Genomic DNA, 18,893 nt, shown 5'->3' with positions numbered 1-18,893 from the left:
TTTTTTATTTCATCATGTTTTCCAAAAAATAAAAGAGAAACCTAATGTTGTTTTGTTAATCTCATGTAGGGACCAACTGGAGAGACTGGTCCAATAGGTGAACGAGGGCATCCTGGTCCCCCAGGGCCTCCTGGTGAACAAGGTCTTCCTGGTGCTGCTGGAAAAGAAGGTGCAAAGGTACAATACACTCGAGACGCTTTCTTCATTCAAAACGTTTACTTGCTTCTGAGTGCCAGATGCCCATAGGTTCTCCATATTTTTGGTATAGTATTAATGTCAGAAATATCAGAAAAACATTCAAGGTGAGGTTATTGTGCTTGACTACCTTACTGAACAAGAACATGCAGTCAGTTAGCCCCTGTTGACTATAAAAAAAAGACACTTCACAATACTCTTACAGGTAGATAAAATGAACTAATCATATAGTATTCTCATCAGTAGTTGACATTCAGGCTGTATAGTAGGTTAGAGGTACTCATGATTTTCTTTGCAGATACAGTTTTTAGTAGTTACTCTCTCTTGATGGTTGTGTACTATGTTTTAGGGTGACCCAGGGCCTCAAGGTGTATCAGGGAAAGATGGGCCAGCAGGACTACGTGGTTTCCCAGGTGAAAGAGGTCTTCCAGGAGCTCAGGTACAACCAACATATAGATAATGTATGTGAAATTACAAATCTAAAGCATTATTTTTATAGCATAACTGTCTAAGAAGATAAACACACATTTGATTATATTGATGTATGTGTATTTGTGTTTAAAATAGTACCCTACACCTTCATTTTACAAATCATTCATCTTTTACAATGTATATGAATTCACATGGATTCATTTCTTTGTTTTTCGCTTTGCCCAGGGGGCACCTGGACTGAAAGGTGGAGAAGGTCCCCAGGGCCCGCCAGGTCCAGTTGTAAGTATGATTGTAATAAATAACTGTGCTGTCCATGATTGCTAATTATAGCTCCTCTTTTCACTATTTTCATGCTGTGATCCCACGGTGAGTGGGAGAAAAAGTAAACATGTGCCAATCAAATCAGTTAATGCCGGTTTTTTACTAAGGAACTATCTTTTCTCTAATGCTTCAGAGAAAAGAAATTGATGGGCATGGAAGGCTTAATGAGGTTGTGTTTGAATGCAACATTATCTTTCCTCTCATTTAGAAATTACAAAATTGAATATTATTTTTAAGTAGTATATTCTGTTCATCAGTTTTTATACAGCAGGCTTAGTTTGTCTGAATCTAAATGCTAGATCAGACCTTGAGTTTCGTCAAAAATAGTTTTAAAAATCCTATAATCTGCATGACAAATTCCATTTTATATATTGTACCAATGGCCTTCTTTAGCCAACGTAACATTTTGAAATAATTAGCAAATTAGTAAATAACAGATTTTCACTTCAAATTTTCTTTTCTAACATTATATCTGAACCCTTTAGGAAGCAATTAAGTACAACATTTGGTTCCTGTACAAAGTTCCATCTGTGCTTTGGGAGAAAGCTGCACAGCCAAACCTCCACGATTTTCTTTTTCTTAATTTGCAAACCTGAACTTTACCTAAATTGCCTCTCAGATTTTATCCACAAAATTACACATCATAAACACTTTGTCTCCAAATCTTTTTCTGTAATGTGTTTCACTTTTCTCACTTCTACAACCAGCACATTGTTTTCCCTGAATTTTCCATTCTCTCCCTAATAGTTTCCTCATTTTCTTGTCCTATTCAGATTTTTACAGTGGTTCTAGGAATTTTAGTTTAAGACACCTCTTGAATTATGTCAATACTCTGTTCCAAAATGTTTTCAGAAACAAAATTCCTATCACAGTCAAAAATTTATTTACAAGATTTAATTCTAAACACTATAATCTATATCATTTGTCTGAATTTTCCCCCTTTAATTCTACCTCAATTAAAGCATTGGATTTCTTCCTTTTCCAACCATATGACCTTTTCTACTTTGAGAAAATGTACTTTATGTTTTTCCTTCTCTTGTAGAAAATCCATTTTCTTTTTCTTATACCTTGTAAAATTCTACAGATTCTTATACATAAAATCTGAATATTCAGTCATCATTGTATAACTTGCCTTCTTTTAATATCCTAACAAAATCATTTTTCAGTGCTCTTTCAATGACTTCTATTTTAGAAATTGTACTGAAATATAGTCATCGTTAAACATGACACTCTAGTAATGTTTATGTAACATAAGTATGAATAAAACACAGAAATTGTAGTATTTTGGAGACTGAATAACATGACATTTAGATCCTGGATTGTTCAAGTGTGATAACAAAATAAGTAAGCCAATGTGATTATCTGATGAAAAATTAAGGGAAAATATAATTCAGTAACTGTATTTGACTTTCTATGCAACTTATAAAATTACGTAAAATATTTTTTATAAAATCCTTCTTAAGCTACTAGTAACAACACAGGAAAAACAGTTAAACAAAACAGAAGTTACATTTAAAATCCCAGTTTAGACAGTCCATTGAAGTACCTTTTTATATTCTAGTGCAATTTTACTTTAGAGATTCATTTTAAATCAATGATCACTGACCTGTGGAATCTGAATCATAACTTAAGGACTAAATTTTACCTTAATTTTGGAGCTCAAATAACGAAGTTATATAACTGTTTGAAATAGTGGAAAAGAATGGAAATAAGGGCTTATAACATGCCCAGGAGATGCAATCTGCAAGATATTTGTTAACAATCGTTCAATTACATGTAGAGTAATGTAGTAACTATAATAGAAACTTGTTGACTTCCACAACCATTTGACAATTACTACTTACTTTGTCATGTAGGATTAGGCCCAACACATGATGTATGTATATTGACAAAATGGTACAAATAGTTTTTAAAAAGGAAAACATGATAATCTAGAAAGTACTGTAATTTGCTTGGCAAATAAATGTCTAATGGAAAAATAGATAAATGAGAGGAAGGGTAATACACAAGATACCTTTTAAATTTAGCTTAATTGACTACAGAAAATTATGAGAATCTTTTTTAAGCATTTATTTTCATTAGAAAGGCAGGTTAGATTTACAGAGTAGGAAGACAGAGAGAAAGATCTTCCATCCATCTTCCACCCCTTGAAATGGCCACACAGGCTGGAGCTGAGCCAATTCATAGCCAGGAGTTTTTTCCTAACCTCCTATGCAAGTGCAAGGATGCAAGGCTTTTGGCCATCCTCTACTACTTTCCCAGGCCATAAACAAGGACTTGGATATGAAGTAGAGCAGCCAGGACACAAACTGGAGCCCATGTGGGATCCCGGCACTTGTAACGTGAGGTTTTAGCTTTTGCGCCATCACATTGGGCCCGTGAATCATTTAACAGCAAGAAAATTGGAGGAATTTAATATAGTGCCTCTGCTGTTAACAAATGGTAAGCTTTGGAAGACTAAGATTCTTTGATTTTTTTTTTTACTGAAATTCCTGTAGTCTTAAATTTTTACATATTTTAAATTTTTTATTTGAAATGCGGTGAGATGGAGACAGAGATGTCCCAAGTGATGATTCTCACATTCAAATATTGGCAACACATGGGGCAGGGCAACGCAGAAGCCAGAATCCTGGAATTCAGTCCATGTTTTCCAGCGAGGTGGCAGTGGTACAGGTAATGAAACCGTCAGCTGCTACCTCCCAGGATGCGCATAGGCAGGAAGCTAGATTGAAAATAGATAAACTGGGATTCAGACCAGCACTCCAACATAGAATGTTGTCATTCAAAACTCTGACACAAACTTCTGCCGTAATTTCCTTGAATTCTTTGTAGCAGTCAATGATTCCACTGAGTTCTTTGCGGTGTAACATTAGAGCAGAAATATGTATAAGTGATTTTTGACACTCTAAAATGGGGAGATGGACTTATAACAAGATTTGGAGTTTGGGGAGCAGGTGTAGTAAACAGATCTCAAAGGAAACACATTTGTCATTAGAGTGTGATATATAACAGAGATGAGAGATTACATGGGAATGGCTTATTGACTAAAGTCACATTACTAGAGGTCAAAAGTCATACAAAAGCAGCATGGGATTTGAAGAGTTGTGCATGTAGCAAACAGCATGGCAGCGGATTTGAATTTATTACTAAGCTTTCAATATGGATAGTGAGGAAACAGGGAAATTGAGTGATGACCTCGATAAAACAGAATTTACTGATGTCTTCCATGTCTAGGACAGTTGCACCAAGGAAGAAGAACAGGTGCAAGAAGAAACAAAAGCACCACACACATAGTGTGTTTTATTCTGCTAGTACACATGCTCCAGAGAGGCTCAAGAGGAGCTCATTTTGAATTAATAAATATTATGCTAATACATTCTCGTATAAATTATGCAGACACAAAAAACTAAAGTTACTCCTAAATTTTATTAAAGCAGTATTCATTAAAAGAAAGACACCATCTATACATAGTAGTTCTTAACATGTTTGTTTTAATTGCTATAAAATATAGAGAAGAGAATTACGATGATGATTTCAAGCCCATTACCAATGCTAAATAGGTCTATATATTCCATTTGGAAAAATTATGTGTGTGAAAGTTGATTTAAAAGAAGCACATTTTTTTTCTGAATCACAAAGATTGAAACAAAAGAATCATGTTTTTTTTTTACATAAACTGTAATTTATTCAGAATCTTAGTCCATGTTAACTCTCTAATATTGAAGTTCAGGGCTTACTCATTCCTATGAGGATACTTTTCAATAAATTTATAAACAGGCTATTTGAGTCAGGTTGTTAAGACATCTCAGTGTGGCGTCATTGGTTTATGGTACGCCTCAGTGCGATAGTTTTGGTTTCTGTTAAGAAACGCCATGATGAACGGCATCATAGCCACCAAAACAGTGTGTTTGAGGACATGAACATTTACTTTATGCGAGGTTCTTTTAACGACTGTCCTCAAAAGAAATAACTTGCCAACCAACCCTAAGATTTGTGATTTGTAGGGGCTTTTTTTCTGTTTTTTAATATGTTTATGTTGATTGGAAAGACAGATGTGTAGAGAGTAGAGATAAAGGTCTTTTATCAACCGATTCACTCGCCAAGTGGCTGTAGCGGCTGATTGGAGCCAATTAAAGGCTGGAGCCAGGAGATTCTAGTCTCCCATGCAGGCGTAGAGTCCCAAGGCTTTGCTGCAACCTCTACTGCTTTCCCGGACCGTAAACAGATGGTTGGATGGGAAGCAGAGCAGCTGGGACACTAAGTGGAGCCCATGTAGGATCCTGGAATCTGCAAAGGGAAAATTAGGCAGTTGAACCATAGCACCAGCCCATTTATTTTTCCAGTCTGTTATTTTTGCAGTAATTTTGGGCTGTATGATATCTTGAAAAACTGTTGCTTTGCTTTTCATTTTTGTAAATTATAAAAATTAGACTCTCATTTTCATTATGACAAAGAAGCCGTGGAATCAAATATGGGGCTTGATAGAGGAGATAACTCTGCTTAATTTTATATCTTTTCAAAGTCAACTCACTATTAAAAACTGCATATATCTGCATGCTTTAAGGTCATTTTGTAAGTACTGAATAAAACTCATTAAAATGATTTTATAATCCACCAATGGATTTTGATGTATAGCTGGTATACAGTATTTATTTTTTTAGATTACTGAATATTATTGGCTTCTTTATACCTATAAACAGTTACTTGTTTACCTGTTTTTCTTGCTTATCTATTCCTTGTTTACACATTTATGTTTTCTATATATCCTATAATCTACTGCTTTTTTCCAGTTGGGAAAGCTATAAATAAGTATATATCTAAATGCACCAGAAAATATATTAAGTTGAAGTAGAGATTCATAATAGATACTGCAGCGGCACAGAGCCGTGTTTTCTGAGGATGACAGATACGGAATAGATAATATAACACAATAAATAATATGCAATGCACAAAAAGATAGGCAAGGGAATGCAAAGATGAGAATAGTAATTTTTGCCTAAAGGATTTATTACACAGTTGAAGCAATAAATAAGAGCTTGCTTTATCTACATGAAGCAAGTTTTTGTGGGCTAAATTTTATCTTGAACTACCCAGGACTGTGTTGTAGCTCCTAGCAAAGAAATGGTATTTCAATACTCTGGTTCTTAAATGTTCTGCTACCAGGGGTGAATGTACATTCAGAAACATTGCCTTGTGCTCACATTTGAGACATAATGTTATACTCATGCCTATAGAGCTTTGTGACTGGGTAAAGTCTGGCAAAAGCGAAGTGTTCACTGTGCATGATGTTACATGCAAGACCTGGTAATATCCCAATTCAAACACAGTTAAGCACAGCCAGTACATCTGATCTAAAGGAGTTGGATCACTAAGTAGGTGATTGTAAGTACACATGCTACGGAAGGCAGCAGGAACTGAACAGCAGGAGAGAATGGCAGCACAGCATTTTATGTATGTTGAACATAAATGTGAAAATAGTTTGTGTTTATGTAAACACATCATGTATGGAAACATATCATTCAACAAAATCTCAGTCTGTATCTTCCAGCTATATTTTCATAAAGCAATTAAGAAAATGTTTTTCTTAAGTAATCTATATTTTTCTCTTGTTTTGACATTATCTGTTTGTGAACAACTTTGTCTCTGATGATACTAACAAAACACTTTGGGACATTTAGTATTTCTTTACAATGTGTTTATTTGTCCTTTCCTGGGCATGGTGATTGCTAGCATGGACAAAGTTTATGAGAGGAGCCACACAGAGATCTGCCAAAGCATAAGTTTTCAGCTTCTCGCAACTGTACGCATCACAGTCTTTCTCTCTTTCCTGTAACTCTCCATGACCACCAATCCCCTAAACAGCTTAACTCCTTTTTATTCTTTATGTACTATAAATTCTTTCTGTTATTTCTTTGATTAACTCTTTACAGAACCTGCTTATCGTAATTCCTATCTCCTTTACCATTTTTCTTTGCCGTTTTCCCAATTCCTATCCGTAAGAATCTTCCTCTGACTTTCACTTATTCTTTAAACAAAGGCAGAGGGTGATTTGGTCTACCTTTAAGATGAACCACTTTTGTTCGTGGTCCAAGAGACCTCTTGCATCCAACTAGGGAAGAGCTAGTATACAGACAGAAGTGGGGATCAAGAGCAAAGTCTAAAGTGTTGAAAAACTTTGATTTGGCCGTTCTGAATTTCTGTTTTCAGTTCTGCTGATGCTTGATATTTAATCTTCGTTTTTAGAGCATGTAATTTTAGATCTTCATTTTAATCTCCATTTAAAATCATATAATCTAAAGTATGTTGTCTGTAAACTGGTCTTACCTCATTCTAATCTTGCCAGGAACATCACTTTGGCCTTAAAGATGCCATATCTGTTTTTGCCTCTGCTGTGTAGCTCTGTACTTAAGAACTTTTTATGCTTGTGCTTCTGTTCTGCTTTCTAGTGGGCTGCATTTTAACTGAATGCTGATGAGCTGATTTGTCTGTTTACCACTTTCATTTATTTTACAAAGAATCTTCAGAATATAAAACATCCAGTGAAAATAACTGATAAAATATTTATTTTTGTGTTTAGCTCTGTGTGAAGGGTTAGAAAAATAGCCCCTTTTGTCTTTGCTTCAAGAATATAGAGTGATGATATTACTTTATTTCATTACATTGTTAGACTTAATGGAATATGTTACAGGGTTTAGTGGAATGGGCTACAGAAAGGCATAAAATTGATCTGAAGATAAAGATGACAACTGAATGGAAACATGTGAATTGTTCCATTTGAAAAGAATGCTCTGCCTGTTTTGCTGTGCTTCTGACTGATAGTCACCATTGTCCCCAGCATCTGGCTGCCACTCTGGGACGCTTGGAGGGCAACCTCACTGCACATTGCAATAGAAGGAGTGTAGCAATCAGTTTTCCTCAGACCCAATGGAATCTACTCAGTAGGACCTGAGAGCGTTCCGTATCTACCAGGGTAAAATCCCCTGTATACATTGTAATCACCCTGTGTAACTGGAACAGAGTTTAGTTTATAGCTCCCTATTCTGGGTCTCAGGACTGGGGCAATGTTGTGTGTATGTGCTTTGTAAAAAGATTTATTGTATTTTTATTGGAAAGGCAAAATTATAGAGAACAAGGTGCAGAGAGAACAGTCTTTTGTCTGCTGACTCACTCCCCGAATGGTTACAACTGCTGGAGCGAGCTAAAGCCAGGAGCTAGGAGCCTTGTCTGGGTCTCCTACACAGGTGAGGGTTCCAAAGCTTTAGAGCATCCTCTACTGTTTTCCCAGGCCATAAGCCGAGCACTGGATGGAAGTGGAGCAGCTGTGACATGAACCCATATCTGTATGCAGTCCTGGTGCATACAAGGCGAGGATTTAGCAACTGAGCCATCACATTGGGCCCAGCAGTTTGTGTTGTAAGCCCCTACATCAATTGTACCCTCCAAGTAGGATGTCAGGAAGGGACTATCCAAATTATAGTTCTAGAGCAATAGCTTTGGTGCTGCAAGCCCAGCATCACTCAAACTTTTCAGTGGGACAGGGGGTCAGTCTTCTCTTTCTCTTTCAGCATCAAAAATAAGTCCCCCAGTTATTACAGCTAATAGTAGAATGCTCTGGAGAGAGATGGTATGTAACCTATAAAACCCACATTCATACTCGGTCATACTCCTGCTGCAACAAATTGCAGCCGACTGTATTGAGTTGTCATTTGTAGACCCAAGAGACCTTGCCTAAAACAAAAGAATTCAGAGGCTACATTTGTTGTGGGACATAGATTCAAAGCCACACAATAAACCAAGTGATACTCTGCCTCCCATTCAAAGTATAAACTATTTTCCCACAAAAAACACTCTTTAAACCATTATAAACTAACAAGTTAGAGCAGAGGGAGGGTTTCAAGGTAAGGGTACAAGACACGTGAAGCAATTTGCATAATTGCGAAAGAACAAAGGAGTTTTACATGGTGAGATCTTGAACCAAATAAAATCTTTTAAATTTGAGAAATAGCATTCAAAATAATGATCATAAGGATGCTCAGTGTTACATATGGTAGTACTTTTACAGAGCTTGAATAAACAAGACAGTGAATGATTGACATGTATACAAAATTCACAGTTTTGGAGCTGAAAATCATGTAATTATTCAGTTTTGAATCAATATTTCCTTGACTGGTTCATTTTCATATTTAGCATTAAGATAACAAAATACTTTTAAGACAAGATTGTTTTAATTCATATAATCCAAGACATTCTATTACTTTTTGAAAGTTTTTAAGAAGGATATGCTTATCTATTTATCTGAAAGGCAAGATGAGAGAATGAAGGGGAAATATCTCTTCCATCTGCTGTTTCAGTCCCCAAATTGCAGAAGCCAGAAGCGCCTGGAATTGCATCCACGTCCTACAAATATGTTAAAGGGAGGCCTGGTACAGTAGCCTAGTAGCTAAAACCCTCACCTTGCAGGCGCCGGGATCCTATATGGGTGACGGTTGTGATTCTGGTAGCCCTGATTCCCTTTCAGCTCCCTGCTTGTGGCTGGGAAAGCAGTCCAAAGCCTTGCAAATCCAAAGTCCAAGGCCCAAAGCCTTGAAGCCCTGCAACTGTGTGGGAGACCCAGAAGAGGCTCCGGGCTCCTGGCTTCGGATAACTCAGTTGTGATCGTTGGGGTCACTTGGGGAGTAAATCATTAGATGCAAGATCTTCCTCTCTGTCTCTCCTTCTCTTTGTATACTTGACTTTCCAATAAAAACAAAGCAAATCTTTAAATATGTGACAGGGGCCTAATTATTTGGCCCACCTTCCTCTACCTACTGTCTAAACCACATTTGCAAGAAGCCAGAATTCAAGCCAGCACAATGAAATATGTTGCCAGCCCCACAAACAATAGCTTTCTTTGCTGCTCTGCAACACCAGTTTCAGAGATTTATTTAAAAATAATTTTATTGCATGTATTTGAGGTTCACAACATGATCTTATGAGATATATTCATATCAGTTATTATTTCAAAGTTACTTTTGTATTTGTGACAAAAGCAGCTAGCATTTATTCATCAAAAAGTACCTGCCACAATACATTTCATTGAGTCCTTCTCTTGGGTGTTATATTTCTAAAATTATTCATTCTGTATTATAATCTTCATTCTGTATCCAAGTAGATGAAATAAACCTATCTGTACTTCTGTGTTCACTGTGGCAGTGTTCACAATAGCCAAGACATAGAAACTACCCTTGAGTAACAATTTGCTGTGTATCCATTAGCATTTAAATCAAAGCTCAGGAAATACGTGCTTTTAATAGTTTTTAAGAAATTCTGTACACTTTCTTCCAAGTAAGCACTTTTGGTGTGTGAAATATTCATCCTTGCTGTTCAAAGATGAGTACAGTCTAAATTAGGATTATGGATACCATGAAATGTGTAAAAAATACATATGATTCTTTTAGGAGGATGAACTTAATTATGTCATAGCTCATGCAGGTCTCAGTTTCTTTTAGAAAAATGTCACTTTATAATTATTGATATTAAATAAGCCCGCTATTGAAATATTTAGTGATTCATGTACAGTCCTTTAACATCAAATTCATTCATTCTTTAAGCATGTGTCTTTCAAGGGATTGGAGTTGCATTGCCAAATTAAACATCATAAAGACCTGATGACCAACTATTCCTAATATAGAGTCATAGAGAATTTTCTCAGAAAAGTACTGCTTCTAGTGTGCAAAAGGCTGAGACTACATATTCATCTAACATATTTATTTAGGGCCTTCTATATGACAGGAACTACTCCAAATAATGGGAGTTATTGAAATGAGCAAGCACATGTCTATACTTTTGTGGAACTAATCACTAGCCATTTAACCTGTATTTAAACCATTTATTTATACTTTTTAAAAGATTTATCTATTTTTATTAGAAAGTCAGATTTACAGAGAGCAGGAGAGACAGAGCTAGATCTTCCATCTGCTGGTTACTCTGCAAGTGGCTGCAGCCATGGAGCTGAGCCCATCTGAAGCCAGGAGCCTCTTCCAGGTCTCGCAAGCGGGTGCAGGGTCCCAAGGCCTTGGGCCATCCTCTACTGCTTTCCCAGGCCACAGGCAGGGAGCTGGAAGGGAAGTGGAGCTGCCGAGATACAAACTGTTGCCCATATGAGACCTTAGCACATACAAGGTGAGGACTTCAGTTACTAGGCTGTTGCATCGGCCCTAGTTATAATTTTTTATCTGACATTTATGAAGCCTTCCTGTTTTTTTCTATAACCCATTACATGGCAACGTTAAAAATTTTATCATGATAGGTGCCTGTCCTTTACAGGAAAAAAATGCAATGTGGGTTTCTCAAGGGTTAGTACTTGCTGTAATGCATTTCATATCGTCTTTCTGTAACACAAGGGACTAAGTTTCTATCATATTTTTCTTGACTGTGTAAATGGTACATTTTTTAATATTGGGTTTAAATTTTCATGTCTATAAAATGGAATTTGCCCAGTGATTGAATGTGATTAAAGGATTCATAATGCTTATCTTTTTGAAGGTGGCATGGTTATATTCAAGTCAGATTTGTAAGTTTTCTGTATAACTTGTTTTATAAGTACTTACTTCAAGAATGCTAACTTTTCATTTATAGATGTATAAAATAAAATTGGTAGAGAGCAAGTTGTTATTACAAATATCTAGACTTATAAAATGTTCAAAATAACAAATAGAAAAGAAAAATATGTTTATATTTCAGGAATAGATATAGCCTGAAAACTTATCCTCTCTTTTTCTAATCCGTTGTTTCAAAGTTTTTGACCTGTGATAAGATCAGGAGCAAAATTTAACTAGGGAAAGTGATGTATTTTTGTTATTAACTGTAATGCAAGTTTCAGAAGAAAGACAGTAATCTAAAATTTAATCTTATAATGCTCCAAGGAAGAAGCTAAAATTTAAGCATTGTAATAAAAAGTATATGATATCAACTAATTAAACATAATATCATTGATTCAAATCAGTATTTTCTATTTGAAATACATTAATTATTTGGAGCATTTTGATAAAGTTAAATATTAGATATACATCTGTGTAAGTCCAGCAAGCACCATTCTTAAGCTAAACAGTTCACGGCAGTTTCATTAACATTCTGATTATGATGTATATAAATTTGTATGTATACATTTCTTATAACTTTAATGCCATATCATCCAAGGAAAGTATATGCAAGTAATGACTCCTGAAATTTAGACAGTTTCTTTTTTTTTAAGATTTATTTATTTTACAAAGTCAGATATACAGAGAGGAGAAGAGACAAAGAGGAAGATCCTCCATCCAATGATTCACTCCCCAAGTGAGCGCAACGGCCGGTACTGCACCGATCCGAAACCGGGAACCTGGAACCTCTTCCAGGTCTCCCACACGGGTGCAGTGTCCCAAAGCTTTGGGCCGTCCTTGACTGCTTTTCCAGGCCACAAGCAGGGAGCTGGATAGGAAGTGGAGCTGCTGGGATTAGAACCGGCGCCCATAGGGATGCCGGCGGATTCAAGGCGAGAACTTTAGCTGCTAGGCCACGCCGCTGGGCCCCTATACAGTTTCTATTGCATACATAAGAGTGTGAAGCTTACATTTTTCAAAATAACCAGCATGTGTATGGACTTCATCAAAAGACAAATGCGTATCATTAATTATGATGTTACATATTTATTGCTGTTTTGTTATAGTTATTTATGCATATGATGAATATTTAATTTTTAAGGAATACTAATGAAGAGACCATGGAAATAATCATAAGAAAAATTCATTGTCAGGTGCTGCATGAATTCATTCAGAAAACAATGCTAGAAAAGCTAGGATACAGTGACAGCAAAAGGAATGCGTGAAAGGATAGCTCATGTTTCCAAATATCAGAAAAACACATTTGTTTAATAAAATGATTAGTTAGCAGGCCTATAAATTCACAATTGTAGAGCAGAAGACCAGACAATTTCCAAGTCTGACAAGTGTGTTCAAATGCGCTGAAGTAAAAATAGGTAGAAAGACAGTGAGAGTTTTATCATTTAAGGAGAAAGTCATTTTCTCACTAATATGAGACATTATCTTAGAAGAGTATAATTTTTCATATCACCATGTGGAAATACAAAATGAATATAATTAGATGTATACAAATACATTCCTAAGAATATCAAGAATATAGTTTTCAAAAATATGTAGTCTCCAAACTATTTCAAAGTTCAACATAAATATGAAACATTTAACTTTTAAAATCAGGGACACAGTGTGATAAAGCACCTCATAATATCTCAGTTGATACAAGTATTAAACAGTTACCAAAACTGTGAACAATGTTTGATATAGTTGAAATAATAGATATATGAACAGTGGTAACAGAACAAAGATTTTAATGAGATGCGTAGCAAAAATCAAGTGAACTAATAGTGGATGACTGTTGGATAAAGGTGATGAGCACTTCCACGGATTCTTGTAAATTACCTCGTTTTAGAGTGTTAAACCTATATGCACTACTTCTATAGTGTTAAATGGTTTTATTTTTAATTAACGTATCTGTATGCATTATGTGACTTAAAAATCAGATTTTTTTCTTCCATTTAGAAAGTATTCACTAAATTAACAAGTATATTAATAGTGGATCAGCTTTTAACAGAGTGTGTACAAGTCAAAAAAATTAAATCACATTGTATGGGCACAGTACTCAGCACAATCATGGCTAAACAATAGACTCAATAATTTGGAATTTGTAAATTATTTTAATACAAGTTTCCTTATTCTCCTTAGCTGTTTTTTTTTATCTCAATATCCCATAACTGATAGCTGTCAGTCTCAATACAGTGCAGTGACATCTGTCTCAGGTAGTCTTTGAAGAGTTAGGATTTAAACAGGATTAAAAAGAGAACAATATTTCATGGCATCGGAACAACAACCAGGATCCCTGAGCGGTCCACAGAAACAGAAGAACAGTAAACTTCCTTTGGGACTAGGGAGAGGAGCTTTCTCTGGTCCTTGCCTGCTTCCAACTTTGGGTCCCCACCCCCTCTCGTAATAACCATCAGGAGCGCTCCAGAAACCCCTCAAAACAAACAAACAAACAAACAAACAAACAAAAGGAGAATAGATAGACAGAGAACAACAAAGAAAGCTTAGAACCAGACAGGAAACGGTCAGCGGGGATGCACTTATACCCCACTGGGTGGGACACAAACATTAGTTACTCCTCACTGGGGTATGGAAGATTTCTCTGCACACCCCTCCTAAACATGCTCACCTAAACTGTTGACATATATCCTGTTAGAATTATAGAGTTAGACCACCTGAAAAACAGCCAGGTTCAGCGAAATCATGGTGTGGTCAATTACAAATAAAACATTTGAACTCTTAAATTGGATGCTTATTTTCAATCTGATAAAACCAATGAATAGTAATTCTTTCCTGAGGTGTGCCAGTGAGACATTCAAACACAAATGGAATGCAGTCACCTTGTATGAACACTGATGCGCTTTTGAGATAGTCGTAGTTGTATTTTCAATGATTCTAATTTTAATCTAAGTAATACAAACTAATTGTAGCCCCTATATACATTATCTTCTGTTGATGCTTTTCTATTGCCACACAGGAACATTTTACTACTGAAACGCTTCTTCCGCTTCTTTCTATCATTGGAGTGACAAACTTGTGTTCCTCTCAGTGTCAGGGATCTGTTCTGTTTTCACTCTTACCCGCCACATTTTCCTGTTGACTGGCTTCCCTCTCTGTAAAACCTGGAGGCAAATCTTGGTTTGTTTTTATTTTTAGGGCTTCCATTCCCAATCCAAACACATCTCTAGCACTCTGCTAGTATTACTTTTTTTCTTCCCTGAAATTTGGAGTGTTCACCCTAATTCTATCATCTCGTTAACCTTTATTGTACTTGAACTGATGGTTTTTCATAAAATGTTTTAATATTATTAAATCACAGCACTTGAGAGAGGAGTAGATGTTTATTATCTCAAAAGGACTCATTGAAAAAATTTTATCAAAATTCGGGTTTTTTTAGCATTCGGAATCGTTGGATGATTAAAAATATTATGTTAGCACCTGATTCCTTATTGTGCAGTATAATGTGCATCATCTGGGAATGTTTTTTAAACATACTTAGCTCACCTTATAATTACAAAATTATAAGTTGGTTAATTGATCTTAAAAAAAAAGGCCAAATCAATTTTCTTTTTATACTATTTGCTTTAATCTCAAATCTTTAACCTTCTATTTATTTTAATTTCCACTATTTAATAACTGACCAAATACAAGTATTCCATGTAATTTGTGAATTTATCCAGAGAATAATGTCAGAAAATTAAGTACTAATTTTGTTTGACATTCTTTTTATAATCAATGATTGTTTCAATTAATTTGAATGTGTTCTGATTTTAAAGAAATTCTCAGTATATAGAAATGGAAAGTTACTGAGGCCTTCATGAGAGAGAAGCAGTGGATAATTTTGTAGAGAAAGTAGAACAGAGTTCAAGGGCAGGCTCCTTTAATTCGTTTTGATTATGGGAGGAACAGTTAAACCTCTTTTAGCCACAGCATCTTCATTTTTAGAGATGTTAAAACTGCACTATATATTCCCTGGAATTTTTAAATAATAAAATGACAGCACAAAATTAAACTGATTTGCAAATTTTAAAGCACTATGTAAATAAAATTTGTTCATACAATTACAAAAATTTTCCTGCCAAGATTACAACTATTTATTTCTTGAATAAAAAAATTTTAAAAATTCAATTTCCAAATTTGTATAATAAAATAATTTCTGGCAAGTTAGAACTGCAGCAGTATGATAGTTTTTAGTAATCACTTTTGTGAAATTTAAATAGATAATATCAAAACATGAATTATTTTAAAAAGTGTTAATAAATAACATTTCCCAACATTTCATATTTGGTTTAATCATGAAATAAAATGACAAATTATAGCATCATCATCAATCAGGGAGTTTGATGCAAATCAATGTCCTCATTATTTTTTCTTAAATATAATTTAAAATAGTAAATATTCATATTTAAACTTCACATAGCAGTAAATGCATTTGTATGTGTTTTATTCTTTTACTGCATAGTATTTTTAAAATTTCAGCTCCTATAATTTATATTAATTCAGTATCCTAGATGATTATTCTCCCAAACTATGGCATATGATATTTTTCAAACAAATTAACAAAATATATGTGGTGTGTTCCTGGGGATTTAACCGAAGAAACTTTACTATACAAGTAATAAGCTCTTTAGTGTTCATTATATGACCCCGTGGGTCTTAAGAATGCTAAGATTAATTTAAAAACAAATTGTGGCAAAATGTCCAAATTTCGAGACAATAGTTAGGAGACTTCATTATATAACATAATATTTGTGTCTTAATGCATTTGGAATTTCTGAATTCATCTTTAAATACAAAAATTTATTTAGCAAGTTGAAAGTGAAGACTACAAATGTCTTCAAAAGGATTTATTTTTTAATTTATATATTTTTAAAGTATTTTTAAGTTATTATTACTTCTGTGATTCAGTGTTGTAGGTATAGCGATCCCCCACCCCATTGTTTCCTCTTTCCCATTTCCCCTAACATCGTTTTCCACCATATTATACAGTAGTATAGTCCTTTAGTACTAGTTACAGGTCAAACATTCTGCTACTTAAATGTGTCGAGGCATTATAGGTTTAGGTAAGAATAGAAAATTTAGCATTGAATTCTCTAGGTTTATTTAACAATTTCTTAGGAGTCTTCATTCTATTCAGGAGTGTAGATGCATACTGCAATACATCTTTGCTTTCTGGTATGCTTGTTTCCCTATATAATTCTTCTATGAGAATATATGTATATACATATGTACTTGTATATCTGTTTTGCATTTTACATCAAGGTTGTCTTACATCTGACAGAAAATATGGTATTTGTCCCTTGGGTCTGGCTTATTTCACTTAGCATAATGGTCTTCAGTCAGTATCATTTTGTTGTAAATAGTAGTGTTTCATTATTTTTAATGGTATGTAGTATTCCATGGAGTAGTTGAACCAGTCCTCCTTTGATGGACCGTGTGGCTGTTTCCATGAATTCACTGTTGTGAATTGTGCTGCTGTAAATATAGGGATGCAATTCCCTTTCTTTTATGCAGATTTCATTTGCTTTGGATCTATTCCCAGGAGTGGGATGGCTGGGTCATATGGTAGACCAATTTTCAGTTGTCTGAGTACTCTCCGTATGCCAGGACTACCCTGTCATTTCATTATAATAGAGGAATATAATTGTAATGGACATTATTATTAGGTATATGTGTTACAGAGCTTTATACACAATTATAAATGCTTTAGAATGATGTGTATAAAGTATAAATCTATAGCAATAATATTGAAGTTTTTCTTCACCTTCTCATTATTGTTGAAACTTAACGTTTGGTTAATTTGATGCTTGTATATTAACTGCTTAAATAAAGGACACAGATGTACCTCCTCTTAGAGATCTTAAATGTCATAAAGTTAATCTTGTATAATTATTAGTATTTTACTTTTCAAGATACAGGAACATTGTTAACTATGTGTCTCTTGCGAAATAATAACTGTTTTCCTAATAGAATACCTTTCCATCCTCTCTGGTCCACTAGGGCTCACCAGGAGAACGAGGGTCAGCAGGTACAGCGGGCCCAATTGGCTTGCCAGGGCGTCCAGGACCCCAGGGCCCTCCAGGTCCAGCTGGAGAGAAAGGTGCTCCTGTAAGTAATATCAAAGAGAAGATGCATTATACACCTCCCCTGCAAATGTTATTACTTTTATTCAAGTGTAGTAGTTCTGCATAACTCACTGCATTCTCTATGCAAATATGCCTGGCATACAAACACATCTTTATGATTTTAATAGAAAAAACTTCCAAATCAACTAAATAAATTACATTTTTCTACACTGTGTGAAACCTAATACCTGTGAGGAAGTTGGATATTATTAATGTAAGAGGCCATTCATGTTTCTGCTTTAATAAGTAAAATTGGGAGTTTTGATTAAAACCGTACTTTGCTGCTTTATATTAGAAAAATGTGAACTTTGCACACCTCTCATACTATAGCTTCAATCCCATATCATTTTCATAGTCTGTAAATGACAGGTGTAGGTGGTAAATAAAAGGGCACATGGCTGCCCTTCTCGTATAATTTGAACTTTGATATCCAGTGAGTGAAAGGGAAAACTTTGAACCAATTATTTCATCATAAATTTACTGGATTTAAAATATATTAATTTACATGACCATAACTGTATTCTATTAATTGGATTTATGCTTGCTTTTTTGTGCCAGTATATTTCCACATTTTTGGTTTCTTCTTTTGATTCAATCATACTGATAAATAAAAAACAGCTTTCTTTCATTTTCCACAAACAAGTTGCAATTTATTCAGCTTCCTGATAATGAATTCGCGGGGGGTGGGGTAATAAACAGTGCTTGGATCTCTGCCATCCACATGAAAGACCAGAAATGGTTCTAGGCTTCTGGCTTTGGCCTGGCTTGCCACCCCAATTGCTCTGCTTTAGATGTAGAGGAAAACAAACAAATATTTAAAAGTTCTGGTTAGTGATAACAGGAGATCATCTGTGTCACTTTATCCCAGAGCAATCTGAGCTGGAATTGGAGCCTTTCCTTGGATTAGACATTGATGGTCAGACATAAACAATGAGGGGAGATTTAAAAAAAAAAAAAAGAAGGGTCTTTTTAGGGACATTCTAGGCCAAACTGTAGGTCTGAGGCCATGTGACAATAGGACCATAGAATTAGGTTCAAGGGACTTCATGAAACTTCAGATGGACTGGAGTTCAGATATTGAAGATTAGGGAAGGCTAGTGTTGGCAGGTAGTAAGAGCCTAGAGGATCTGTAGGTTTGACCCACACTTTAGGTCCAGAAAGCAAGTAATTGATGTAAGAATATAGATAATATGATCTGATTGGT

The 18,893-nt window shown here is 35.1% G+C and overlaps 1 protein-coding gene across 2 annotated transcripts in view; it reads left to right on the top strand.

Moving 5' to 3' along the window:
- The window catches only part of COL11A1 (collagen type XI alpha 1 chain), a 187,183-nt gene that overhangs the window by 114,629 nt on the left and 53,661 nt on the right, over positions 1–18,893 (top strand). For both annotated transcript variants that reach the window (XM_058659710.1, XM_058659707.1), the window contains exons 39-42: positions 70–177; positions 545–634; positions 853–906; positions 17,565–17,672. In XM_058659710.1, coding sequence (XP_058515693.1) covers positions 70–177; positions 545–634; positions 853–906; positions 17,565–17,672 — 360 coding nt within the window. The remainder of the gene's footprint in view (positions 1–69; positions 178–544; positions 635–852; positions 907–17,564; positions 17,673–18,893) is intronic.

The sequence above is a fragment of the Ochotona princeps genome, chromosome 2, assembly GCF_030435755.1.
Source record: "Ochotona princeps isolate mOchPri1 chromosome 2, mOchPri1.hap1, whole genome shotgun sequence".
Taxonomy (NCBI): Eukaryota; Metazoa; Chordata; class Mammalia; order Lagomorpha; family Ochotonidae; genus Ochotona; species Ochotona princeps.
The sequence above is the reverse complement of the archived record's forward strand: the minus strand, read 5'-3'. Positions and strand labels throughout refer to the sequence as shown.